The sequence below is a fragment of the Equus quagga genome, chromosome 5, assembly GCF_021613505.1.
Source record: "Equus quagga isolate Etosha38 chromosome 5, UCLA_HA_Equagga_1.0, whole genome shotgun sequence".
NCBI classification, from domain to species: domain Eukaryota; kingdom Metazoa; phylum Chordata; class Mammalia; order Perissodactyla; family Equidae; genus Equus; species Equus quagga.
Genome location: NC_060271.1, coordinates 20,537,690 through 20,563,993, shown reverse-complemented (window position 1 = coordinate 20,563,993; position 26,304 = coordinate 20,537,690). Strand labels below are relative to the sequence as shown.

Sequence of the window (26,304 nt, the reverse complement as noted above, 5' to 3'; positions counted from 1 at the left end):
AGTCCTGTGCAGGCAGTGGCCCCTGGGAGGGGAACGCGGAGGAGAAAAATGGAATGAGCAATGGCCCCAAGGATTTTGAGATGTAAAAAGTATGGAGTCCTTCCTTTGTGTGGGAATGAGCGCCAAGGGGACACTGCCTATTGAGTTTTCATCAAAGTAATTTATTGATCAATACAGCTAACATGGCTAGTTCAGCGATTTTGTAAAAAATAACCATGTGTTGGATGCAAGGAGCACTTTACTGGATTGCAGCGAGCGGGCCCAGGCAGAATCGTCCATGTTTTATGGCCTTCTGGGAACGGGGCCCTGGCAGTTACGTCTCTGTGGCTTTATCTTCATGACACCAAAACGTTGGGATGAGAGGAAAAAGATGGGCCAATCTTCCAGATGTTCTGTCTACCTGGCAGCAAGTATCAAGATGTTCCTGTGCAAGGTCACAACCACCAACCGGAAACCAGCGAGGCAGGGAAGAAGGGGTTGGCGTAGGAGATGCCCAGGCCCAGAGTTGGGTCCAAAGGCCGAAGAGAAATGGAGCTGCGCATTTACTAAGCACCTACTGTTTACCAGGCCCCGAGCTAAGTGTTTTGACACTCACCGTGTTTCTCCACGTTTTCAGATGAGAAAAACGAGGCCAGCTCTGTGTTAGGTCACAGAGCAACCCAAGGAACGAGTGACATTCAGATCTGACTTCCCTGACCCGGCTCTGCCTGGTGTGCCTTTGAATAAGTGACTTGGCGTCACAGAACTTAAGTTTCTTCAGTGCAAACTGGGGGGCCTCCGTCCCGCCCTGCCTGCCGAGCTCACTGTTGGGAGTGTTGAACAGGACCCACTTGGCAAAGGGGAGAGACTTCCGCTCCTGGAGATGGTGGTCTCTCCTCCCAGAGGCCCCCAGAGCGCCCAGCCTGGACTCAGACCCTAACGCACGTTGATTAATTCATCAGTGGATTGAACCAGATGGCCTGTGTCCCATCCCGGAAACATCTGGGTGCCGGGAAGAGTGTGTGTGCTCTTCCTCCAGATGTGTGAGCCACCCATAGCTACAAACTCTGGCACAGGCTTCACGGAAGGAGCCAAGCACAATCTTTGCTGCTTAACTCCCCACCTGCCCCCAGAGTGACCCGGCACCTTTAGGCCTCCAAGGGTTCACCCGGCTGGGTGCTGGGGATTTGCCGGGAGACATTCGTCTCCCTGGAAGAGAAGCTCCTCCCCTCAGGGAGCTCGGCCCCTCAGTGGGGCAACGCCGACTCCCCCACGGCTGCATCAAGCACATACTTGGGACAGGCCCCCCTGCTCACCAAAAGCATCTTCATGGGAGGATGCGGAGAAGGGAAGATGAGGCTGAGCTCCGAAGACTGAAAAGCCCAGAGGGACCAATGGTCCACCATACGAGACTGGCGCGTGTCTCGGACCAGAACCTGGGCCAGCCTGGGGGAGCCCCCAGACAAGGCCAGAGCAGAGCTGCGGAAAACCCCCTCCCTGCCTCATATTACGGCATTCCCCACCCCCTTGCACACCAAGCCCCGACCACGTGGGCCTTCTTTCTGTTCTTTGACCGTCCCAAGCTCCTTCTCACCTCAAGGCCCTCATATGCTGTTCCCTCCACCTGGAATGCTCCCCCCGCCGCCGCATTCTTCACACTGCAGGTTCTTCCCATTCTTCAGGCCTCGGCCTAAATGCCCCCTCTTCAGAGAGGCCCTCCTTGCTCCCAGACCAAAGAGCGGCTCTTGATTATTTTCACGCACAGCATTTGCTCTGACTCATAACTACGTATTCACTTGCTTGTTTCCTTGTTTGCCACCCCAAATAGAGTAGACAGATCCTATGAAGGGAATCTCGTCCCTTTGGTCATTACTCTAGACCCAGCACCTAGTACACCTGGCACACAGTCGGTGCTCAACCAGCATTTACGGAAGGAAGGAAAGAAGTGAGGAGGGAGGGAGGGACGGAGGGAGGGGAAAGAACTCAGGCAAGATGATCGGCAGAGCAGCCTCTGAGAGCCAGCAGGGATGGGCGTACCCCACCCACAGAGTTCCTTTTCTGGCAGATTCTCAGACTTCTCTTTGCATGGATCCCATTTAGACGATCTGGTCCTTCCAGGAAAACTCCATCAGGTAACTCAATGAATACTCAGGCAGGCTGAGTATTTGTATTTAAGCATATCCAATATGGCGTTCATCTACCTACAGAAGATAAACCCTACCCAGGGACCTCTTGGTTGGGAAGCTGGAGATAGACAGGGAGGGCAGAAACACGAGTGGGGATGGGAGTAGAGCCAAGTGGGCGTCTGGGACATGTGAACCTGCCATTTTGACCATGAGGATGTTTTGACCCCATCAGGCATTTGAGAGCTTGGTCACCTCAGTACCAGAATGCATTTATCTTCCTTTCTTCTCTCCCTCCTTCTCTCTCTCTCATCTCTTTGTTCTCTCTGCCTCGTTTTCTCTGGGTGTCTCTGTTTCAATCACTGGCTTCCTCTTTCTGACTCACTCTTGCTCTCTCAATAAGAATTCATCCACCTTGGTTCATTCAGGGGTTAAAACAGTGGGGTCAAAATAGAGTCTAAACACTCTGTTCCCATTTTAGCATCCAGGGATCCTGAAGTCCAAGAAACTCCTGCCCAGATTCAATCAGGACTCTAGGTTCAGAAATCTGGAAAAATTACTATGAAACAATAATTTGAGTTTTCTCCAAGTATGTAGAGATGTCCTAGAGTGAAATGGCTGGGGCCAGGGCTCTGAGGCCTGACCTCTAGGTTGGAATCCAGGCTCTGCCACCTACTGGCTGCGTGTCCTCAGACAAGTCCTTTTCTGAGGCACAGTTTCTTCATCTGCAGAATGGGGATGATTGTACCACCTCATAGGGTCACTGTGAGGACTAAAAGATGAATACACAGGGGCCGGCCCATGGCGCAGCGGTTAAGCGCACATTCTGCTTCGGCAGCCTGGGGTTCGCCGGTTCAGATCCCAGGTGCGGACATGGCACCACTTATCAAGCCATGCTGTGGTAGGCGTCCCATATATAAAGTAGAGGAAGATGGGCACAGATATTAGCTCAGGGCCAGTCTTCCTCAGCAAAAAGAGAAGGATTGGTGGCAGATGTTAGCTCAGGGCTAGTCTTCTTCTTCAAAAAAGATGAATACACAGCAGTGCTGAGCACACTATCTGGCATAGTAAGTGCCCAGTAAATACTGGCTATAGTTTTTTCCTGGCTTTAGTCTGTTAGTTCTCTTTTTGCTTGTTTGTTTGTTTTTAGCACAAGCCCATCTCCTGGGTTGGGACGATGAGGAAGGGTGGCGATGTCCACCCTGGGAGGGAGGGAGAGAAGCCCCGTCTCCATGGAGGTCACATGCTAGAGCAGAGACCCCCAAAGGACGGACAGCATAGGCAGCCTGTGGGACTCCGGGAGGCCCTGCCTGGACTTTCCTCTTCTCAAACGATGGAGGGGCTGGGGTCTGCCCCAGCAAGGGGGCCCGGGCTTCGCCCTGGACTGCACTGGAAGTCACTCAAGCTGGCGCAAGAAGCCCTGAGGCCGAGGGAGCTCCCATGTTGCAGGACCTTCTTGCTCTTCTTTCGGTTCTAAGCACCCAGGAGGTGGAGACACCAGATCTGCTGACCCATGGCTGGGGCCCATGACCCTAGCGTGACCCACTCCGGGCTGGGAAAAATGAAGGCCCCTCAGACAGACTGTCCCAGAAGCTGAGCCTCCATTCTGACCTCGAGGGCCACTGCAGTTTCCAGGAAGTAGAGACCTTTCAGTTCCCAGAGCTGGGCAGGTCTGAGCTCAGCCCAGGGAAGTGGCCCTAAACTGTGCACCCAGGAGGCCTCTGCACCCTCCCGGGGATGTCACTCATGCCTCATGCCTGCTACGACATCCAACACCACCAACCTAAGGTACTCTCTCCCTGGGAAGGGACCCGCTTCCAGGCCCAGAAAGACCAGATGTCTAGAATCTCAAACCGGAAGCATGTGGAGTCTCAGGATCCCCGAGGCTGGATTCAGGGGATAAGCCACATCCCCAAAACACGTCCCAGCAGGCAGGAAGGCAAAGCCAGCCCCAAATACCAAGAACGTAAGAGCCCCCATTTGGTCCAGAACTTAATCCACTTGCACAGACAGCTGGAGGTTCTGCAAAGAAAACATTTCCCAAACTAACCTGAAGCTTCCCATGGCCACCTGGCTCCAAGGGGCCTGCAGGATAATGAGATCTCAGGATCTGAGCGAGGCAGGACTTACAGAGACTGTTCTAGGCAGGGAGGAGGCACTTCGTTCTTTGCTAAATCTTCCTTCTGCAGCCACCTCATCACTCCTGACACCAGATAGTCCACACTCTCCCTGTAGGTGACCTCTTCTGTAACCTGGCCAAGGGGAGGGTGCCCAGCGCCCCATGCCTGCCTGGGGTCAGGGCACAGCCTCTCCTCACTCCTCTCCATTCTCCCACAATCCCCACCAAGCAGAAGTAGTGGCTTTGCAGAGCCTGCTACTTTGCAGGCCCCCCCCAGGGCCCGGGGGGGGGGGGGGGGTGGGTGGGGAAGGGCATGTGTCTGTGTGGCCTATTATCCAGGCCCAATTAGTTGCTGGGACTGTGTCGGAGTGATGGGCCTGCGGCCACTGCAAGACCTGCAGGGAGCGAACAAGGACAGAGGTTGTTAAAATGCTCCTGCAGAGCTCTGATGCCCGCACCATGTCCTGGCACCTCAAAGACATGGTAATGCGAAGGGACTCACGGCGGATTTTCTGCCCAGCACATGTTAACTTAACTCTGGGTAATGCCGCCCTAGAGATGCACAGACCAGCTCGGAGGCAGCCAGCCGCCAAAAGAAGGAAGGGAGAACCAGGAGCACCCTAAATGAGCCATTGTCAACTGTGGGGTGGAGGTTTCCTAGAACTCCAACCATCTGTGACTCTGGAATTCAATTTGATGCGTCGGGCACTTATTAATTACCTACTGTAAGCCTCGCTTGGGGCAGCGGCTGGAAATTCACATGGAAATCAAGTTGGAACCAGGCAGACTGGTGTTCAAATCTTGGTGACACCATCACTCATGGAAGGTGTGGCTTCACCTGGCCGGGGCTCAGATGTTCATCTGGAAAGTGACAAGAAGTGCACCCACCTAGGGTGGCTATCAGGGTTAAAGGAGATCAGAAAAGGGCTGAAGGAACAATAGCTGTCATTATCGTGAGAAACAGGAATGAGATAAAGTCCTTGCCTTTGTGAAGCTCCTGGTCCACGTTGGGGCAGGGACTCAGGGCCTGCAGGAGCCAACAGGAAACCTTAAGGGATGCAGAACTGGAGAGAGGAAAACATTTGAAATAAATGGCCCTCTTAGTCTATCTTTCATTTACTCCTGATAATAAAAACACAGGTAACACAAAATATTTTACTTTTCTCTCTTAGCTCTACTGCAAGAAAAACAGCAGATGCATGACAGTAAACGGCACCCGTGCAGGGGACGCACTATAAGGAGAGGTGGGGGCTGTGGCGTGTGGGAACACGGGAAAAGAAGAGGGAAATCTGAAATTTTATATAAAACATCCCAATGTTTGAATGTTGGCTAACTCAACTCAAAAAACTAATTCAACTTAAAATTAAATCGATGGGGGGAAGGCGGGGAAGGGCAGAGCCTAGAAATAGAGTTTAGAAAGAGAATTCCTTGAATCATAGGCTAATGAGTTTGTCTTCAAGAAAATAAAGCATCAAATGGTGGTGGTGGTGGTGTTTTAATAACAAGAAAAAAAAAACAGTCTGAGGCAAATGCAAGAGGTCGACAAGCTTCAATGCTGTGAGCTCTGGGGTCACGAGGCAGGGCAGTGGGGAAGGAGATCATTTCTGCCCGGATGAGAAGTGCTCTGAAAATGGGGCTAAGGAGGCTCAGGGAAGGTCAGGACCCACTGCCTGGGGGCATCTGAGGGGGCTTCCTGGAGGAGGCGAGATTCACAATAGGCATGAAGTATAAGAAAGAAGAAATTCAGCAGGACTTCACAAAGAGAAGTCCTAAAAGATGGGGGGCTTGCAAATGTCCCCCACCGAGAATGGGGGCACTGGGGGCTGTCCCTGCATTCCTTGCAGCTGCCAGGAAAGCTCACCCAGGAGGCCAGAGAATCCAAGTGCCCTGGCTAGAGGAGCGGGGGACAGGCCAGGTGCATGAAAAAGGCGAGGGACCAGGCTAAGAAAGGCCCGGGCTAGGGGAATGGAGCAAGAGATGCTCAGAGATCCAGGGAGCTGAGAAGAGCACTGTCCCAAGCTGGTTTCCAGACACAGCCCAGTCAGCCCACTTGCTCCCCAGATCTGTATAAACAGATTCAACAAATACTCCTGAGTACCTACTATGCACCAGGCACTGTGATAGGTCTTCACATCTGTTGTTTAAAATAACAACAATCATGATGATGATGATGATGACAACGACAATGATGACATCAGCTGACATCTATGGAATACCTTCTCTGTGCCATATCCCAGGTTCTCAGTTTCCTCATCTCTGAAGTGGGGAGAAAGTCCCCACCTCTTAGACGGGCTGCATAAGTGACTGAATGTCTGGAAGATGCTTAGCACAGTGTCTGCATGTTGTAAGCCTTCAAGGGATCGCCATTTTTATTTTTATGAATATAGTGAGATTGTGTCAGCACAGGGTGCTGGAAACTGAAACCATAAGGGAAGCACAGCCCAGCCAGGTCTATGTGGGGCTGTCACTCTCGCCCCCTGCTGCCCTGATGCCCCTGGGCATCAGTGACCCCTGAACCTGTCCTGTCCGCAGGTTGGGTCTCCCTCCTCCCACGACATCTGCCGAGGAGAAGGTGGGCAGCTCGACCTCCATGGGAGAAGGGGTTTCGGCTCAGCCACAGGGAAGCCCCTGGCCGCTTGGAGACTTGGAAGGGAAAAGCCAAGATCAGACAGAGCCCCTTTCTCTGGCCTCGCCGCCAGGTTGTCAGAGGGACCTGGGACTTGCAGAACGCCTGGCTGGGCAGCCAGACATCCAGGCCCCGCCTGCCTGCTGGAGGAGGCTCCAGGGGGAGCAGCCGCCACCAAGGAGTGCTCTCCGCCTCAGGCGCCAGGAGATGAACTCGCCCACGGTTTTCTGGTCAAACCAGGAACCATGAAATGGGGCTGGAGGCCCAGCTGCGCTCACAGACAGCGGGACATGGCCTCCATCAATGGAGGACTCGGAAAACAGACGCGTGGCTCCAGGAAGGGGTCACTCATGCATGTCATGGCCTAGCCTCCAGTTCTCAGACCTGGGCAAAGGGGACAGCCAGGCTTCTGGGGAAAGTCCCGGACCAGCAATTAAGACACCTGGTCCCTAACCAAGCCTCCATTCTGTCTATACATCCCCTAGTCCTCTATCACCTGGACTACATAAACAGCTTCCTAGTGGGCCCCCCAGCATCTACTCTCACCCATGTATCACATCACATAGCCACCGGGACGACTTTTCAAAGATACACGTCTGGTTACGTTGCTCCCCTTCATAAAGTCCTCAATGGCTCCCCAGTGCCCTTAGGATAAAGTCCAGCCTCCTTACCATGGCTTATACAGCCTTCCATGAAGCCCACTACTCAGGCCTTATTTTTCACATCCCTCTCTGTTCACTCCATTTGCACTGGACTTCCCTGAGTTTTTAAACACTAGTTTCAAACACATGAAATTGCTGATATTTGACCACGTTTGACCTGCAAAGCCTGTATGGTTTCAACTTAACTGCCTGCCCCTCGGGCATTTGCATGTGCTAGTCCCTCTCCCTAGAACCCATTCCTCATTCCTCCCCATCGCCTTCACCTAACTGTCCCTTTCTTCTCCCCCGGGTCTCAGCCCAAACGCCACTTCCTCAGGGAAGCCTTTCCTGATGTTCCCCACGGCCTGTACTTCCCTCTGTAACACGCTTTGAGCTCGTACTGACTCTTTGGTGTCTGTCTTTCCTGCTAGACTGCAAGCTCCACGAGGACAAGGATCACGTCTGTCTTGCTCACCCTTGTAGCCTAAACACCTGGCACAGGGCTGGCATACAGTAGGTGCTCAGTACAGGCTCGCTGAGGGAACAGCTGCACGTGTGAATGAGTGGCTAAACTCCACCCCTGACCCACTAGATGACCTTGGACCGTCCATCTCCTTTCTTTTTCTTTTTCTTTTTTTTTTTTTTTGAGGAAGATTAGCCCTGAGCTAACATCCGCTGCCAATCCTTCTCTTTTTGCTGAGGAAGACTGGCCCTGAGCTAACATCCGTGCCCATCTTCCTCTACTTTGTATGTGGGTCACCTACCACAGCATGGCTTGATAAGCGGTGCCATGTTGGCACCCAGGATCCGAACCGGTGAACCCTGGGCCGCCGAAGTGGAACGTACGCACTTAACCGATGCGCCACCGGGCCGGCCCCCGTCCATCTCCTTTAGACATCGGTTACTACATCTACAAAAATGGGTAATCATACCTACATCGAGAAATGTGCAAAGGAAGCGACATCAGGCACGTCAGTGTATTTGGCATGGTAGTGCTCCAAAATGCTGACGGGCCCTCCCAGGACCTGGCTGAAGCCACCAGTCTCCTTCCTGACCCATGGGCACTGCCAAGGGACGAACGGCTGGAAGAGAAATGCAGGGAGGAGTCTGACTTTAAGAGTATTCCGCGCACCCACCACGCTGAGCTCAGCCTTCATGGACTTTGTATAACCCGGAGCAGGCGCTGGCCTTTTGGGGAACTTAGAAAGCCTGGATTTTTATAGTATTTCTGGCTGCACAGTTGGGGATGCCTAGAATTTCATAGCGAGAGGGATAAAGAGCCCCTTTGAAACATCCTGGCCATCTTGTCTTGAATATCTCCCATAACAGGAAGCTCACTACTCTCAAGATATCTTAGTTAATCCTCATATAGCACTGACTATGAAATAGCTGGTGCTGAACCAAATTCTGCCTTCTTGGACCATCACCCTTCTGGCCCCTGTTCTCTCTTCTGGGACCTCTAAGACCAGGTTTGCTCGCCCTTCTATGCTGCAGCACTCAGAGATTCAGAGATGATCGCTCTCGCCTTCACATCTCCAAGTTCCAGTCTTTGAGCATCCTCTCGGGCACTTAGTCTCCATACCTGCCCAATGGGAACACCACTTGCTATATTTTCCTCCTCTCTGGGTGGGGTTGAGACAGGTAAGGAGAAAGCATTAGCATTTTTGCTCAGAGTGAGGATGCAGGAGCCCCAGACCTTCCTTACTACAGGCCTCAGAGCCAGACGCTGGCATCAAAGCAGTGCACAGAAAAAGCTGCCTTCTGCTGGGTGAGTCAGGCTGAAAGCCTGTCTGCCCTGCCCAGCCTCTGGGGGAGATTGATGTCTGCACTGACGGATCACTCCAATGTATTAGGTAGATAAAGAACTTGATTATTTCATAAATCATTGTCTCCATGAAAAAAAATCCCAATTTTTTAAAAAAGAAAATATTATAAATCTGTCCAGGCCCATGTGAGAAACAGTGTTGCCATTTCCGTTTATCGTCTGAGAGCCTCTTTGCTACAGTCCCAGAAAGAAAAGTCTCCAAAGCCACCGGCTTCCAGTCTAGAAGTTCCTTCCCAAACTCCACGAATGGCCGTGTCACGCCATGGGTGAGAGGGATTTACAAGGCAGCAAGAAGGATCTGAGTTAGCCAGAAGGAAGAACTTTCTCACCAAGGAGACACAATCGTATCCTTGGGAGACTTAAACATTGGGCACTAACCCCCGCCCCCAGCTCCTCCTTTCCTACTTACACATGCCCCCACGCCTTCTAGAAAAGCTAAGGTTCAGTTCTGCCAAGAGTCAGAGAACTGGCCAGTGAACCTGGAGTGGGGCTTGAGGATGCAGTGGGACAGCTCAGGAGGGAAAGAACTCTTGGAACAATGTAAGTGACAGAATGATTTAGGAGGAGCCAGGACAAGAAGGACAGTGAGAGGGAAGGGTGAAAGGCAAGAGATGTGGCTTCCCAGCTGGCTCTACTGTGTGACTTTTGGCTTGTCCCTTATCCTCTCTGAGCCTCATTACTCCTCCCCGGCATGCAGGAGAATGAGGAAGATGCAAGTGCAGGGCTCTGGTCTGAACTGTGCCTACCTGAATGTTCAAGGAACCATGCCTGTCACTGCAGGTCACCTACTGGGACCTACCACGAGGCCATTCAGATGCCACCAGGTCCAGGGATGTGGCTCCCTCCCCCAGGACCTCTGCAATCCCCTGCCTGTGTACACTGCAGTACACAGAGTGGGCGTGCCATAAGTGTTTGGCGAATCAGTGAGTCAGCCCATAGTACATGTGAAAAAGACAGGAAATAAACACTAAATTACAAACAGCATAAAAATAGCCACATTTCCAAGGCAGATTTTTTCTGATTCTGCGAATCCAAGCAGAAGCAACCAACACCCCAACCCCCTCCTACTGAGATGTCTCAAGCCAGGGCCCCTGGAGCCCTACTTTGTAGACACCATAGCCCGCTTCCTCCCTGCCCGTTCCAGATCTTTCTATCTGCTGTATGACTTCAAGGTGCCATCTTGCCTCCTAAATCCTTGGAGCCCATTTACCTACACCTCACTCCTTATTCAGAGGCAAATGTCAGTTCCTCTGACTGTCATTCTAACGCTCTTGGCCTCCTATCCCCTTTGGCTTCTAGTCCAGTGTTCCAGCCACTGTCAGTACCCCAGTGAAGGACAAAAGCTCCCGCTTTCTCTGAGGTATGCTTAGGTCACTCACGGCATGACTTTCCTGTCTGGAAAGGAACATTGTCAACACCCAGCTTAATCACAAGGCTTCTCAGACACATCCAGGTGGTGGAGCACCTGGTACAGCCAGGGTTCTTTGGAGAATGCCACAAAGCCGTGACACATTTAGTTTCCAATCCCCTGAACAAGGAGGAATTTTATTTACTAGCAGAAAATACGGCTCTATTATGGGTATGCAGGGCTCCACAACTCAGGGAAATACTTTTAAGAAATCGCATTTAGCAGGATAAAAATACATAACACAAGCCTACTTACCAAACACAATGTGAGAGATGACGCTGACAAGCTGAGCAAAGACACTTGGTATCAGGTGTAATATTTGACAATGGGATGTTCACTCATTTTGTCATCTGCTACTGCTCCCTAGCAGATGAGCCGTACAAGGCACCAAAGGTTTAAGAACAATTTATATGGGGTGGGGAGGAGAAAATTCTATCCATTTGCTTCATTTTCTTTTACCGTGAATTTCTGGATTGGGTTGACCACAAATAATAGTTCCCACCAGCCTCCTGTGTACCTGCTAAACACCTCAGTTCAGTTCAAGAACACCAGAGTCCTAGAGGAATGGCATTGGGAAAAAGAATGCCTGCTTAGCAAGACCTTACAACAACCACATCATCCCTCCAGAAGAGTCAGCGTGCAGACGGCGCCCACTTGCTACCCTGGGGGCCCGGCTGCTCTCCATGGTGCTGAACGCAGAGGTTGGGGTGAATCTTAATCTCTGCCTCCCGCCAGACTCCACAGGGTGTATCATTATCCACGACCTTTTATAAACATAGATGAATCTGATTTGTATTTCTCCATAAATGTGAAAAAAGGTTTTACAGGTCTGTTTTGCCACATTGGAAAAATCTAGTCTCCTTCTTCCTCTTAAGACTGTAAATTCAAAGCTTCAAACATGTGCATGTCTATGAGTGTGTGCATGTGTGTGTGTGTGCACGTGTGTAACAGGAAAGTGGATGGGATTTTCTTAATAGACTGGGGGTCAGAGAGCCCATGTTTTCATCTGATTTTTCCCAAGGCTCACCACGGGATGTAGCACAAGACATTTCCCCTTTTCGGTCCTCAGTATCCTAATCTGTAACAGAAAAGAGTGGAGACAGGTACTGTACTCCTGCAACTCCAAGATTTGGGGTGCTTCCACTTGTGTTCTGGTTCTTCCATGGACTCAGAGACTGTCAAACAGGGTGAACTTGCCTGGCCTCCTCCAGCACAGAAAGATTCTCTGGATCCAGAGGAAGACACAGGCTCAACTCCTCTCGCAAGAAGCCAGGGATTCAATCTCTCTGCTCAACTCCTCCCCTCCCCTCAGTCCCCATGGACCAGCCATAATTCAGCTAAACCTGAGAGTTCACCCATATTTTATTTACTGATTCCATGTTACGAGACAAGTAAAATAGACGGCTGTCACCTCTATTAAACTGGGCAGGAAAAATGGCCATGTAGGCAACAGGCTCTTTCTGCTCATAACGTGTCATCTGTTTCCTTGGGGAGGGAAGAAAGAGAGTAGAGGGTCTGGTCCTGTAGTGTTCAAGAGGGGAAGCTCACGGCTCCACTGCAAACCTATCCTACCCTCACTCTCAGTGACACTAATACTGTAGACAGATCAGTCCAGAAAGTCAGAAAATTGGAACCACTCCTTGAGACCCAGTTTCCCCACTGATCCAAAGGAAAGTCACTGTATTCACTCATCAGGCTTGAAATAAAGAATGGCTGTTGAGCCCCAATTTGGGAAGCCTGTGCTCGAGAAGCAAATCTCCAATTGGTTGTCTCTTACAAGTACACAAACACACACATATGCACACATTCACACTCCCCAGACCCTGGTGTGGATAATGTTTATGTCCCCAGGGCTAAATGACCCAAGTTGACTGTCTATACAGCTTGAATCTCCAGGCTAACTGTCAACACCTCGCTTTACACAAAGCTGTCATGTAGACCTGTTGTCTGCACATCCTAGCAGGATCCAGTGATGTAGTGAAGACAGGAAAAGAGGAGGCTTGACCTATGACTGACAGCAGTGCAAGCGGCACAGCTACAGTTCCGCCTGGCAGGTGTCCTGAGTGACCAGCTTATGAAGGACGGAGCAGCGGAAGTTCTCTTCCTTGGTTCAGCTCCCAGAGGGAGCAGCGGAGATGCTGAGAAGCAAGTGGGAATGAGAGACAGGTGAGGTCAGGAAAGGCAAGAGGATCATGGTCTCTTCTTCAGTCTCTTATTGAAGGAGACAGCTTGTGTCTCTCTCAAGAGGGGAATCATCATGACACAGACCAGACAACGGATGTAAAGACCAATCTTAGGCCTGGGAAAGACGGGCTCACTCCCCTAAATACTCCAGCTCTGCCCAATAGATTTCATGGCAAAGGTCTTGGCACAGAAGGTGCTGAATGATGTATCATAAGAATACCATGGACATCATTAAGACGTTGACGTCACTGAAGAATCTAACAAGGTCTTTCACGGAATCCCTCTTGACAAAATGGAAAAAGTGTTGAACTGAATGACAGGGCGGTTAGGTGGACTTATACTCAAATGACTATATTCTTCAACGCATTCATTTATTCAACAAACAGCTATTAATCACCTACTATGTGCCATGCATTGCACTAGATGCACTGGATAAAGTGGTGAATAAGCCAGCGACAGTCCATCTTGTACAGTGCTTATCTCTACAGTAATGAAGAATTACAATAAGTGCGATAACAAGGGAAGTACAGAGTGCCTTGGGGACTCATAGAAGGAGAGAGGAGTCAAGAGGGCTTCCTGGAGGAAAAGACATATTTGCTGAGACTTGAAGGATGACTAGAAGTTAGCCAGAAAGAATAGCAAGAGCAGAGGCCCAGAGTGTGAGGGAGGGGACAGTGCCTTCTGGGGACTTGGATGTTCCATACAGGGGAGCAGAGAGCGTGTGTGAAGCAAGGAGAGACAGCGCATGAGTCTGGAGATGCCAACCACGGCAGGTTGCAAAGGGCCTGAAAGCATGAGGGAGCCAGTGGGATTCAGAAGCTGGTTAAAGCATAAGGTAGCAGATCCAAGACCAGTGAATAAAGCTGACAGTCTCTGACATTTGTCACTTGCTGCCTAATGTGATGATGGCAGACATAGCTGAAGTGAGGGAAGCCATGTTCATCCCAGGCTCAGATGGCAGAAAGCATGCCAGACAACAGAAAGGGAGCCACAAAATCTTCGTTGTCCAGAGCAGTGGTTTCCTACTCCAACCACACTGTAAGCTAATCACCACTTCACCCTCCCACAGACCCCCGGAGGGAGGCCGAGGGGAAGAGGCTGAAACTCAGGCCTACCTCCCGAGACAGGCTTCAGTGGTCCAACAACAGAGAGCAAGAATAAGTGCCTGAAGTTTCAATGATAGGATTTACCAGGAATAAATGACAGGTCCTGCCTTTAGGCTCAAAAGATCAACTGCCAGAGAGAGGATGAGAGAAGTTCCAGATCTGCAGCAATGCCTGTAGGAAAGACCTCGTGATCTCAGGAGACCACCAGCTCAGCACAAATCAACAGAGTGAAATGGCTGCTGGGAAGGCTGAAATAATCTAGGGTCGTATAACTAGACGCCAAAGCTGAGATCTGAGGAGGTGACGTGTTTATTGGTTTCAACACATAAGCAGTACTGTGGTTAGCTCTTGACATGGTGCAGGAAGATTTGAGCATCTTTAATCTGGATATATCTCCATACAGCTGCATTATGGGACAGGGAGCAAACCCAAACCAGAAACAGTCAGCAGGAGGATCGTAATAGTAAGACTAACGGATAACATTTATTGAGTGCTTACCATGGCTGTGGTCTAAACAATTTATGTGCACTAATATAAAAACCCCGTGAGGTAGTTACTATCATTATTACTGTTATTTTAAGAGTGAAGAATTTGCCCAAGATCACACAGGTGGGCAGTGACGGAGGCAGCCTTCAAACTCAGGATTCTAGAACCTGTGAGCTTATCCACAATGCTAGGCTGCTGCAACGTATTGAGAGCTTCCTTTGTGCCAAGCATGTTCATTCTCACACTGGTCCCAGGAGGTCAAAGCTATTCTTATCCCCATTGCACAGGTGAGGAAATCTAGGCTTAGAGAAGATGAGTGACATACCCCAAGTGACATAGTTGGAGGGAGGGAATGACAGCGTAAACACAGACAGATTCTAGAACCTACACTCTCAACATCCAGGTTCTATCGTCTTTCCCCGAACTGCAGGGAGACAAATTTTAGGGGAAATTTTGCAACAAAGACTGGAGTGGGCCAAAATATTTGCAATGAGGATCAAAGCAGGGTCAGAAAGTGGTGAGGTTCCTGTTACAGGTGGTATTCGGAGACTAGATACCCACCCACTAGGGGTCCTCCAGTGCCTTAGAACAGTGGTTCTCTAAGTGTAGTCCCGGATGAGCAGCATCAATATTATCTGGGAACCTGTTAAAAAGGCAAATTCTCAGGCCTCCCTCCAGACCCACGGGATCAGAAGCCCTGGGGGTGGGGTCCAGCGATCTGTATTTTAATAAGCGCTCTATGCTGATGTTTGAGAACCAGAGGCCTAGAATGACCCCTGGGGTTCTCTCCAGCCTGGATTCTGTGATTCTTCACCATCGACAGGAAATGTGATGCCTGGAGCCCTGGGACGTCCTCAGCTCCCTGCTCCTGCTTTTCCGCCCAATTGGGCAGGCCTTTTGGAATAGCATATTTCAGCTCGGCAAAGCAGATGCAGAAAGGCTTGGCAGAAGTCTCCTTCGTTCCCATATTTAAAGAGCTCATCCCTGCAGTTGTTTTGAGAACTCTGTAAACCTCCTTCCATCGGCAGCCTATCCGCATTCGTCCCCTTAATAGCGCAAGACTTAATTGTCTCCTATGGATTGGAACCCTCTTCAGACAAAATGGAATCTCAGCTCCTTCTCACTCCTTTCTTCCCCTCTGCCTTCCTTAACCACCATGCAGCATGGCACCAAAGGATCTGGAGTGGAAGCTGCCACTCCCCCCGGATCTCACACCATCTCATTATCTCCGATCTGTATGATCCCCACGGGGAGTCTCTCCTCTCTCTCTTTTGCTGTGGCCTCATTACCCGGTGTCTCCCAGCAGAGCCAGCAGTGTCTATCCCCCAGGGCCCAGCCTCCAGCCACAGACCTTCTCTGGGTCACACTGGCCTGCCCAGGAAGCAAGACTGGACTCCTCAACTAAGAAGGGCTCATGGGGACTTCCTGGACCAATCCCTCAAGAGCACCCCATAACCAGGATCTTGCCAGCTCTGCATACAGGCAAAATGCACATCAATTAAAACACTGCAAATGTAGAAATGTAGGAAAGAACCAGCATGCCATGGGCTGCAGGTGTGTGATAAAAAACAGGCCAGGAGGAGTCTAGGAGCTGACATACAGGAGCATCCCAGGGAGGGCACCTCTCTCACTCCCTTGCCCGGTGGGTAATTGTCACTGGCTGGTGGATCCATCCATTCCACATTGCGGCACATGGGTATGTGAGTAATGGGCAAATGCCACCTATTGAGTTGCATGGAGTACTGAGCACAAGGCAGAGGGTACAAGAGAAGCAGACAGTCTCAGAGCTCACAGTCTGATGGCAGAAACACAGCCGCATCCTTGGGCAATCCTTTTTCTCCTAACATTTATTAAGCATCGGGCACCATGCAAGAGCTTTATCTACAGTACTCTATCTCCTTTAATCCTCACACTAACCCTATGAAGATGATACTATAAGGTTCAACCCCATGAAATTTTTATAGGTCAAAAACAGATGAATATGGTTTAACCGAATATTAACATTTCTATCCTCTAGATGGAGAAATAGAGGCCCAGAGTGAAGTGACTTGCCCAAGGTCACACAGCAAGTACATGTTAGACTCACACTCCAACTCAGATCCACCACATTTCATCAAACCCAAGATACACCATTACATTTTGAGATGCCAAGAAAGAAAACATTCTGCAAGTAAACTCAGACGTGACACGAGACACAGAACCGATTTTAGAGATGTGAAAATATGGTGGGGAATCCATCTTAGAATCAATGAAATATATTATTCGACTCCAAAAAAAATTCACACTGCCTCTTGGTAGTGATGGGGGAGAGGCGGTCTTAGGCATCTTTGGGCAGCAAGTTGTCCACCTGGAGAGGCATGAGACACGTCACTAGAGAAAGCCTTAGACACACTCACGAACATAACTGCAGCTAAGGTCAAAGGTATAAAGGTCAAAGGTCACAGGAAGCAAGAACCACGACAAGAGAAAGCGAGCTTTGGGGAGACGGGAGTGCCAGGCTACAGCAGGAGGTAGGGCGGACTCTGGAGGCAATTACAAAGGAAACAGAACCAGGCAAGGTGAGGCAGACGCTCTGGGGCACCTTCTCTGGCCAGGTCACTAGGGAGGCACAGACACAGGGCCCCAAGGTGTCCTCAAGGATGTCTTCAAGGACAGCCCGGTGGCTGCCAGGGGGACATGTAGGCTGGAGTCCCCAGAGCAGAGGGATTCCTGTGGGTGGACTGGACACACCCAAGGGAGAGTCCATTCTTTAGTTCAGGCTTGGATTACAGACTTGGGCAGAGTCCAGAAGCCGGGACAAGGTGGGGTGCCATCAATGTAAGGATGGGCGTTGGCAGAAGGGGTGGGAAAGACCATCCATCCCTTCCCTCTAGAGGAAGCATATCTGCCACACGGCTCATAGGCAAGGACTGTCTGACTCTGAAAACCAGCGCTGGGTGGGTTAAATGTCGCAGAGCCCACACGCCATCCCCCATAGCAGGTCAGACAGCCCAGCCCAGGGATGCTCCGCTCAGCACCCAGAACCATGGCGGTGGGGGCACTGCACTGACACCTGTGAAAATCGTTGCCTTCCATCTTCCGTCTACACAGACAGCTCAAAGCACAGGATCTGGAGTCAGGCTGATGGGAGTCCTTATCCTGCCTTAACCACTCACTGGCCGTGCAATCTGGGGCAAGTGACTTCACCAAGCTGAGTTTCGTCTGCAAAATGGGGATAATGCCTGCAGGGTGGTGAAGGCTAAATAAGAAGGTTTTCAAAAATGCAACAGCTACATTTATTGAGCACTTACTATTCACCCACACCACTAGTCTTATGTGGAAGGCATTCACACAGGGCCGGCAGCTAACGGGTGCTCAATAAATTGAGGCTGGTGTACTGTTTTTATGTTGTTTAATTATTTTGATTTTGCTCCAGACCAGGTGGGATCCCAGGCAGGAGCCTGGCAGCCACCTCGACACAAACACACTGCCCCCTGCTGCTGCTGCTGGAGAACAAGCACCTCGGAGAACAGCTAGTCCAGCCAACAAACCCATTGCCCGCCTGCACCAGGTCCTCGACCCACCCGTCCCCACCACAAAGCCTCAGGGGAACAAGCCAGAGCCTGCTGGGGGCTGGCCCCGGAGGAAGGGTCCCGCCCCCGGAGCTTCAGTGCTCTCTGTTGCCAGGCAGGGTCTGGGGAGCTCCCGGCTCCTCTCTGTGGCTGCCCAGCCAAGTGGAGCATCAGCTCTCTCGGTTCCCGGTGGAGGGTCCTGGGCAAGCGAGGAGGGGCTCAGGCTGAAGCTGCAGGAGGCAGGGGCAGCTGTCTGTGACAGGATGGAGGAAGCCTGGCCTCAGCAGAGCAGAAACAGTCCCAGGTGTTGAGTACAACCAGGTCTCCCCCTAAAAGAGCACCCAAGCAGCCTGCAGCCTCCCCAGCATATGGCCTTGCACCTCTCCCCAGAGGAGGGGCTGTTCTGGCACCCACAGGGGCATCGGAGCATCCTCCCCCACGCAAGGGGCTCTGTTTCCTGGGAGGGGGACACAGAGTGCCCATGGGAACACAGGGACTCAGAGACCCCATAAAGGCGCCTACAGGCAGCCAAGCAGCCTTGCCTTCCTGAAGGGGTGGGTGATGAAGAGCTGCCCCTCAGAACCCTCTCAAAACAGCACAGTGGGCTGCACTTCCGAAGTCAGCTGTCATGCCCAAGGCAGGGGGACGCAAGTGACCTTGGAAGGACCTGGTTGGGACATGGTGCCTGGCTCCCCCTGCCTAAACCAGCTCTAAAAACCCCAGATCATCCTGACGTCAAAAGACTGCTTAGCGCAGTGCGCGAGGCAGGCATCAAGAAGAAATTAAACTCCGGCTCGCTGGAGAAGGGGGGACGCCCAGGCTGACAGGAGCAGCTGGGCTGGAAAGTGGAGGCAGAAATTCCTCAAGTTAATGCTTTCGAAGGCCCCTCGGGCCACTCCCAGGTCTTGTCTGAAGCTATTTACTTCCAGGGGGGGAAAACCCTATTGATCTTCATTCAGCTCCTATCTGCTCCTACACAGCCGCGATGTTTCAGCACATCACCAGTCACTGCGAGAAATTTCTCATTGTTTTACACACAGTGGCTCCCAAACTCAGGAGACAAACGTTCAGGACCCCGTTTGGGTGAACTGACGGAGGAGACACAGATGGGGCTGGTTTGGGGACTCTGGGGGAGGGGACTTCACTCCCCTGGGACAGACGGTGTTGCCCCTGCCCCCCTCCCCCACCAGTCCAGGCTCAGGGTCCCACAGCTCCCTTCTGCTCTGTCTGCAGATGCTCACAGAGTCCAGAGCCTGCCCGTCCCTCCCACCCCGACACGCACACACACCTGCTTTGTGTCTCCGCAGTCATTTGGCTCTGAACCTCCCCACCGGCTGGCGAGAGGTCCCCACCAGTCACCCCAACTGCTGCCACCACTGTCTGCTTCCCTTTTCAAATTCCAGGCTGGCCCTCGATCCGACAGCATGCATGTAACACGAGGGACGATCTAACCATGAAACCCACAGTGGCACTGACAATCCCCATCCGTCCACATTGAAGGGAACTTTGAAACCACAGAATATCCCTAACCCTCAAGGCCAACCCAACAGTTTACAGATGGGGAAACTGAGGCTCGAGGTTGGGGGAAGAATACGATTTGACCAAGGTAGTCCGGTCAGCGGGGGGAACACAGAGCAGAAACCCAGGCCCCCGGCTCCCAGCCCAGGGCCCCTCCTCCTCAGCTTCTAAGTCACATAACCAGGAAATCCAGGTCCCCATATGAGGTCACTGAAGCCCATCTGGCTGAGAGGACCCATGCGTTAAACTGCTTTCCATGAGTTAAGACCAGGATCCATCTGAACAATAATAACGATGACAACAGTAATAATAAAATCCTGAACAATATGCCTTGAGAACCTTCAACGAGCAATGCTTGATAATCACAAGCAGAATACATCTTCCACATATTCATAGAAAATAATCAATGATCATTTTTTTCCCGCAGACTACAATCCAATTACTCTCTCTCCCTCGCTCTCTCCCTTACTCTCCTTTGTTACTTGCAAACCATCCAGGCAATCAATGCCTTGACCTCTCCCTCTGATAGACACAATTACAAAAAGACAGAGCAATGCAATTCATCTATTCAAGACGGATTGTTTGAACACTCTGTCACACTGCTGAGCTATCCATCTCCCTGTCTAAGAGGAAATTTCAGCCCCCAAAAGAGGCACAAAGAGAGGGGGCGGGTATGCTGTTCCACAGCCCAGAGAGCCCCTTGCGCACCTGCAGGAAAACGCTCTCCGGGGCTGGTGCTCGATGACGCCTGCCCACTGGAGAAGGATTCGATTCGGCTCCAAGCGCAGCTGGCTCGGGAACCAGAAGCAACCAGCACACTCTGGAGCCCAATTTCTGGGGCCTCAATTTCTGCAGCCCCAGCTAGAGTCCTGAGATCCCAGGGGTGGGGAGGGGTGGGAAAAGGGAGACAGCATCAGGCCCAGCCAAGGCGGTGGGTGTGTTTGCGTTTCAGCATGAGACTCTCTCTCTCTCTCTCTCTCTCTTTCTCTCTCTTTCGGGGTGCCACGGCCACTGTAGCCCCTGACTCCAGCGGAGGCTCCAGCCTAGACTCAGAAGGACAGAAGTTCAGCTCCCTAAGGAGCTGCAGAGAAGCCCAGGGGCCTCAGAGCCTTCCCAGACTCCATCCAAGCTGGCATAGCTCCTGCAGTCACGTTTGGCATCAGCACAGCACCCCGGTCCGTGGGCTGGGACTCAAATGGGGCAGGGCTCTCAGCTATAAATGGCCTGGGCCGACACGCTAATTAATCCTGGGGCTTAATACGAAGAAGATTAGAAGAGAGGAGGGCTTTGCCATCCTTAATTGCATTATTACATGCTGAACCCAAGAAAGGGCAGGCAGGCTTGGCGCTTCCCCTCCAGGCAGTGAGAAGCACCCCCAGTCCAAGACAATCTCATAGTAAGAGGGGGCAGGTCAGGATACAGCACACTGCCCCTCCTCAGCTCATCCTTCTGGGGCTCCCCTCACCTGTTCCTATCTTCCTGGGCCCCCAAAGACCTCCACCCCTGAGGCTAGGCTGGGAGCATGCCCATCCCACCCCGGCGGAGGAAGGACCACAGAAGGAGGACCTGCAAGGCATGGGAACAGCACCTTTTGGGTCCCCCCGCCCTCTTTTCCCCCAAGGGTACTTCACCATGCAGGCCCCGCAAAAAACAGAGGGAAGGAAGGAGGGAATAAAGGAAGTGCTGGCCCACTACCCAGAGGTCACCTGCCCCTGGAATGGCAGGACTAGACGCTGGGACAGGCAAAGGCGCAGATACAGAAGGTATTTTGGCATGCCGCGAGCAGCCTGGGCTGCAAAGGGTTAAGCCTGGCCGTGAGGGCTGTCCCTGGAGTCCCATGCCTGGACTCCATTGCCTCCGGGTGTCCACCTGCCAGAGTCCTGAGCATGGGCTGAAAGACCCTAGCTTGGGCAGAGCTGAGGACTGTGCTCTGCCCCCATCAAGATGTCGAGTTCAAAAGGGTCTGGGATCCAGGAGAGAGCCACGGAGGAGACAGATGCCTCCCAATTCCTGACCGCCTCCGAGGAAAACCTCAAGTACGGAAACCAAGCCCTGGTTCCCTGCACCCCCTCACGCCTCTCGCAGCCCAGGGTCCGCGCCTGGAGAAGAACCACAGGGAAGGAAGGTGGCCCTGGCTCAGCAGAGCTCTGCCCGCCTTGTGCCAGACGCTGGCGGCGGCGCCTCGCGAACCCAGGCGGCCCAGGTCTCCGGCCTGGCGGCGGGCGCAGGGCCTGCGCGGCGGTGGCTCCCGCAGAGCCAGGCCGGGCCCAACCCTGGCGGTCGCAGGCCTGGGACGCGCACGGCCCCTCGCACAGCCCAGAGCGCTGCCGACAGGGTGCCTGGGGCGGCCACAACAAAGTTAAAGCCCCAAGTAAGAGTCTCCAGCGAGAAGAGACGCGGAGACGCCAGAGCCCCAGAAAGCCGCGCGCAGCCCCGCCAGCCGCCGCCAGCTGCGGAGGGATTTCGGCGAACTTTAAAAACACTCGCATCCCTCTGGCCGCCTTCGCTCGCTGCATCGGGCGGGCTTCGTCGCTGCGCTGCCCCAGGAGGGGGAGAGGTCTCGGCCGAGAGGGACAGCTGGAACGACAGCGGGGGGCTGCCCCTCCCCTGCCCCACGCCACGGGGCCGAATGGGCGGCCAGCGGGAGAGGAGACAGGCTACCCCCGTCATGCGAAGCTGTACACTGCGTCCCCGCCGCGGCGCTGGAGCCATGCCCCAAGCGGGGGCGAGGGGCCCGCGGGGAGCGAGGAGCAAAGAGAAGTTGGCGCCTTCCCCAGGGTTCCCGCTCCGCAGAGAAGCCGGGTCCCAGAACTCCGTCTCCCGCCGGTCGTGCTGGCAGTCGCCGGGAAACGCTCCCGCGACTCGGGTTGGCGCTGGAACGCTTCGCCACACTCCACCAGGTCTGGCCTCCCAGGAGCGCGCCAAGGGCCCCTCGCCCTCGCCCGCCGCCGCCCGGCTGCCTCCTCCCCAATAAGTAAGGCCCCTGACCCCGGCTTTGGAACTTTGTCCTCACTGGGACGAGCTCCTGGTGGTCACCCTGCCTCGGCAGCCCAGAGAGGTTGGGAAAATCTCTTGGGATGGCGTTCAGAGGCCCCCCATTCCCATCCCCGCCCGGGCGCACGGAGACCCCCGGCTCCGGGGAGCCCTTACCGATCCGGATGACGTGGGGCATCCCGCGTGAGTCCGGGATCCAGAAGGTGCACACGAGGAGCCCGGCCCAGTATTCCCAAACCAGACTCCGGAGGCGCCGCCAGGGAGCGGTCATCGTTGGGCGCCGCCGAGCGTGCCCGGGGCGCGGCCGTGGCGGGCTCCCTGGGGCGGCAGCTCTAGGCGCGGGCGCGCAGCAGCCCCCAAGGCGCCGCCTGGCCCAGCTGCCCGGCTCCCGAGCGCCGCTGCGAGTGGGGGGCGCCCCGCGGCGCCGCGCACATCTTACTGGGGGGCCGCCCCGCCGGCGCCCGCCCCGCCCGGCTGCCGCCCACGGCCCGCCCGCGAGCGAGGCTCCTGGGCTCCGCCCGGGCTCCGCTCGGACTCGGCTCCGGCTCGCGTCGGCTAGACTCCCGCGCGGGCTCCCACCTGCCCCGGCTGCGGGGCGCTGGCGGGCGGGCTGCACGCGTCTCCGGCCGCTCCTCCTCCAGCCGCCGCCGATGCTATCGCCCGGGCTCGCACAAAGCCCCGGAGTGGAGTTGCACGCGCGCACACTCTCCCTCCCAGCCCCCTCCCCCGCGCCCTGCCTCCCGCCTCCCGCGCCGCCCGCCGCCCGCGCTCCCTCCGCGCACTCCCCCGCGCACACACACTTCACACTCACACCCGCCGAGGCGTACACTCGCGCGCTCACACCTGCGCAGGGGGCGGGGAAGGGGCCCCTGGACCCGGTTTGGGGGGACGCCCGGAGAAGGAGGACTCTTCTCGCTTCCCAGACGTCCCCATCCGCCCTGCCACCCCCAGTCCCTTCAACTGCGAGGGCACGGAGCCTGGGAGCCAGGCGTGGAGCACGAGAGCTGGCACCGCGCGCTGGGAGACGGCGGCAGCCTAGCGGCCCGACCAGCTGGAGGAGACGCGCCCGCCTGGAGCGAGGGGACCCGGAGCCCTCCGTCTGCGGAGTCTCGCCTTCCAGCTCCCGCGCGGCAGGCGCTGCCTGGACAGCGGCGGGAGGAGACTGACCCGCGGGAGCCGGTTTCCCTCCCTAACCCCATCTCTCGTGGAAGCAGAGTTGGGACTGGGGCTCGGGGGAGACAGAATTCGAAGAGAATTGTCCACGCTGGGCTAGGGGAGCTGCAGGGGTTGGTAGGGGTGGAAGGAGCCCAGGCCAGACCCTCTGCTGTGGAAGGCAGGACTTGACCGTGCACTGCAACTGGAGGGGCTTCGGGGGGAGACGGCTAAATCCTTAGATTGAAAGGGGCGTCTGAGATGCACCCGCGTGTTTCCCATCCCTCTTCTCCAACTATGCGGGAGGAGCTGGCTCCTCTCTCCATTCCTCCTAAGAAAGAATAAAGAGGAACTGTAATTTTCCGTGGGATGGAGTAGAACCCAGTGGGGAGCAAGTTAGAAAGGGTTAAAAAGAAAAAACCACCTTGTTTATTAGCAATAATAAATTTTTTTTCAAGAGGCGCTGGGTGTCGAGAGAAGAGAAGGGCTGTGGAGCGAGTCTGGAGCAGGAGGCTGCGAATCACGCAGTTAGGCGAGTTTAATGACCTTTTTGACAGAGACAAAGCGGTGCCGATACAGTAGATAAATAAAGGGATCTGTCACCGGCCAGCGGCTAGGCTGTGTGTGAATTTATTTTTCTCATTTAAATAATTTGATCTATTCCATCATTCCCAATCTCTCCCATTTGCCAGCTGTCTGGTAAGAGCATGGCCCCCAACATCTGAAAAGCAAATCTTTAATTTTCCTACAAATAGACTATGAGTCGAGCTCTATCCAGCCTGTTAATTTCCCGGTCTTTTCTTTCCCTCCCTGTCACGGCATAGGGGACTGTGCATTGTGTGGGGATGTGAGTATTGCAGTGTGGCCAATCCTGCCATAATTAGGAGGGAACTCCCTCCCACCTGAAGTGGGGGCCACCGCAGCTGTGGGAGGAGGAAAGATTCCCAGGGCTCTCCTCCTGAGAAAGGAAAGAGGTATGCCAGTCTTGAGGCCGTCCTCGAAGATCCACCAGCACCGGGAGGTTACCGGCTGGCTGGCTGTCTTTGCCAGACTTGGGCCTTCCTCATCCTTGAGCCGGAGCGGCTGGTTTCCCAAGCAGCCACTGGAAAATGTTGCCCAAGGGACCAGAGGGAAGGACATGGAGAGCCAGAGAAGCAGCAGCTGCCACCTCTTGATAAAGAGTAACGGGCCCCAGTGACATCAGCAAGGAGGAAGCACAGGAGAGGGGAGCAGAAGGCCCCACCCTCCAGGATAAAGCTGGGGAGCCTGTTCCTTCAAGACTGGATGCCCCATCCCCATCCCCTATAAGCTTCCACAGTTGGTTTAGTTGTTCCAAGGAACCAAAAAGTCCCGGCTGTTCTATAAGGAAGAAAATTCCAGTGCCCTGATGGGGAAATGGAAAGGAAATTGGCAGCACATGAACTAAGGCCAAGGATGCAGGGCTCAAAGGCATCACCGACAGTGCCCAGTGATGGCTGGGATCGGGGACAGGGGAAGAGCCTGGAGGCTGATTCTGTTTTGGTTACCCTGCAGGCAGCCTCTGGCCACGAGAGGGGCAGGGTGCAGGGGACAAATGGCCTGGCAGGGAAGCTGAAGAAGCAGAAGGGTAGAGGTGTGGTTCCAGGAAATGGGCAGATCTGCACCCCAGACCAGAACCCTGGGAAAGGCCAGTGGGAGGGACGGGTGATGGGCGGGGAGCAGGAGGAGGAGGAGCAGCCCTCAAGAAAGCTGTGAAAGAGAGAGTGGTCCTAGGGTGAAGGCAGAGGGGGAACCTGAGGCCCCCTCACGGCCCCCAGGGAAGCAGGCAGGCTGGGCCTCTCTCCTGCCGCATCCCAGAGTGGGCGGGAGTTAGCCAGCGCTGCAGAGAGAGGCTGTCCCCTGCTGCCACGTTGGCTGCGGTGGGAAACAGCCTCCAGCTGCAGAGGCTGTGGGGCTCGGCCACCGGGCCTGGCAGCCCAGCGGGAACCCTGGGGTCAGAGGGAAGCCAGCCGCCTTCAGCCCAGGACTGGACCTATTCTGGACCTAGCTGCAAAGTATTCTGTAACACAGGGGTCTTCCCAAACCCACAGCAGCCTGATGCCTCGAGGTCTGGGGGAGGCGGGGGGGGGGGGGCACGCATTGCAACAGCAAAAACAACAGCAATGGTAACAACAGCCACTAGTATTCATTATGTGTTTTCTATGTTCCAGACAGCGTGCTCGCTACCTTACATGCATCACTTCCTCCAACCCTCTCCACAGCCCGCTGTGCTAGGATCCGTGTGATTCTGCCATCTTACAGATGGATACTCTGAGCCTCAGCAAGGTTAAGAGGTCCAAAGTCACACAGCTGGTACCTTCCCCCTTCCCCCTTCCTCTCTCCCTCCGTCCCTCCCTCCCTCCCTTCCTTCCTCCCTTCTTTCCTCTGACACTCATTGGTCATCACTGTTTGCCACACACTGTTTGTGAGGAGCCAGGATCTGCATGCAGGCCCATCTGACTCCTAAGCTTGCAGGCTTGACCCTTGTCCCATCCTGCCTGGGCTGAGCAGGGGACAGACTCAGCACCTCTGCTAGACTCCCACTGTGGCTTCTGGCTGCTTGTAGATGGGCTA

At 53.9% G+C, this 26,304-nt stretch overlaps 1 protein-coding gene across 1 annotated transcript in view; it reads right to left on the bottom strand.

Annotated features, from left to right (window-relative positions):
- The window catches only part of GRIK3 (glutamate ionotropic receptor kainate type subunit 3), a 219,204-nt gene extending 196,025 nt beyond the window's left edge, over positions 1-23,179 (bottom strand). Inside the window, exon 1 of the mRNA XM_046660203.1 lies at positions 22,717-23,179. Within this exon, the coding sequence (XP_046516159.1) occupies positions 22,717-22,831 (115 nt within the window). The 5' untranslated portion in view covers positions 22,832-23,179. The remainder of the gene's footprint in view (positions 1-22,716) is intronic.
- Positions 23,180-26,304: the final 3,125 nt, after the last annotated feature.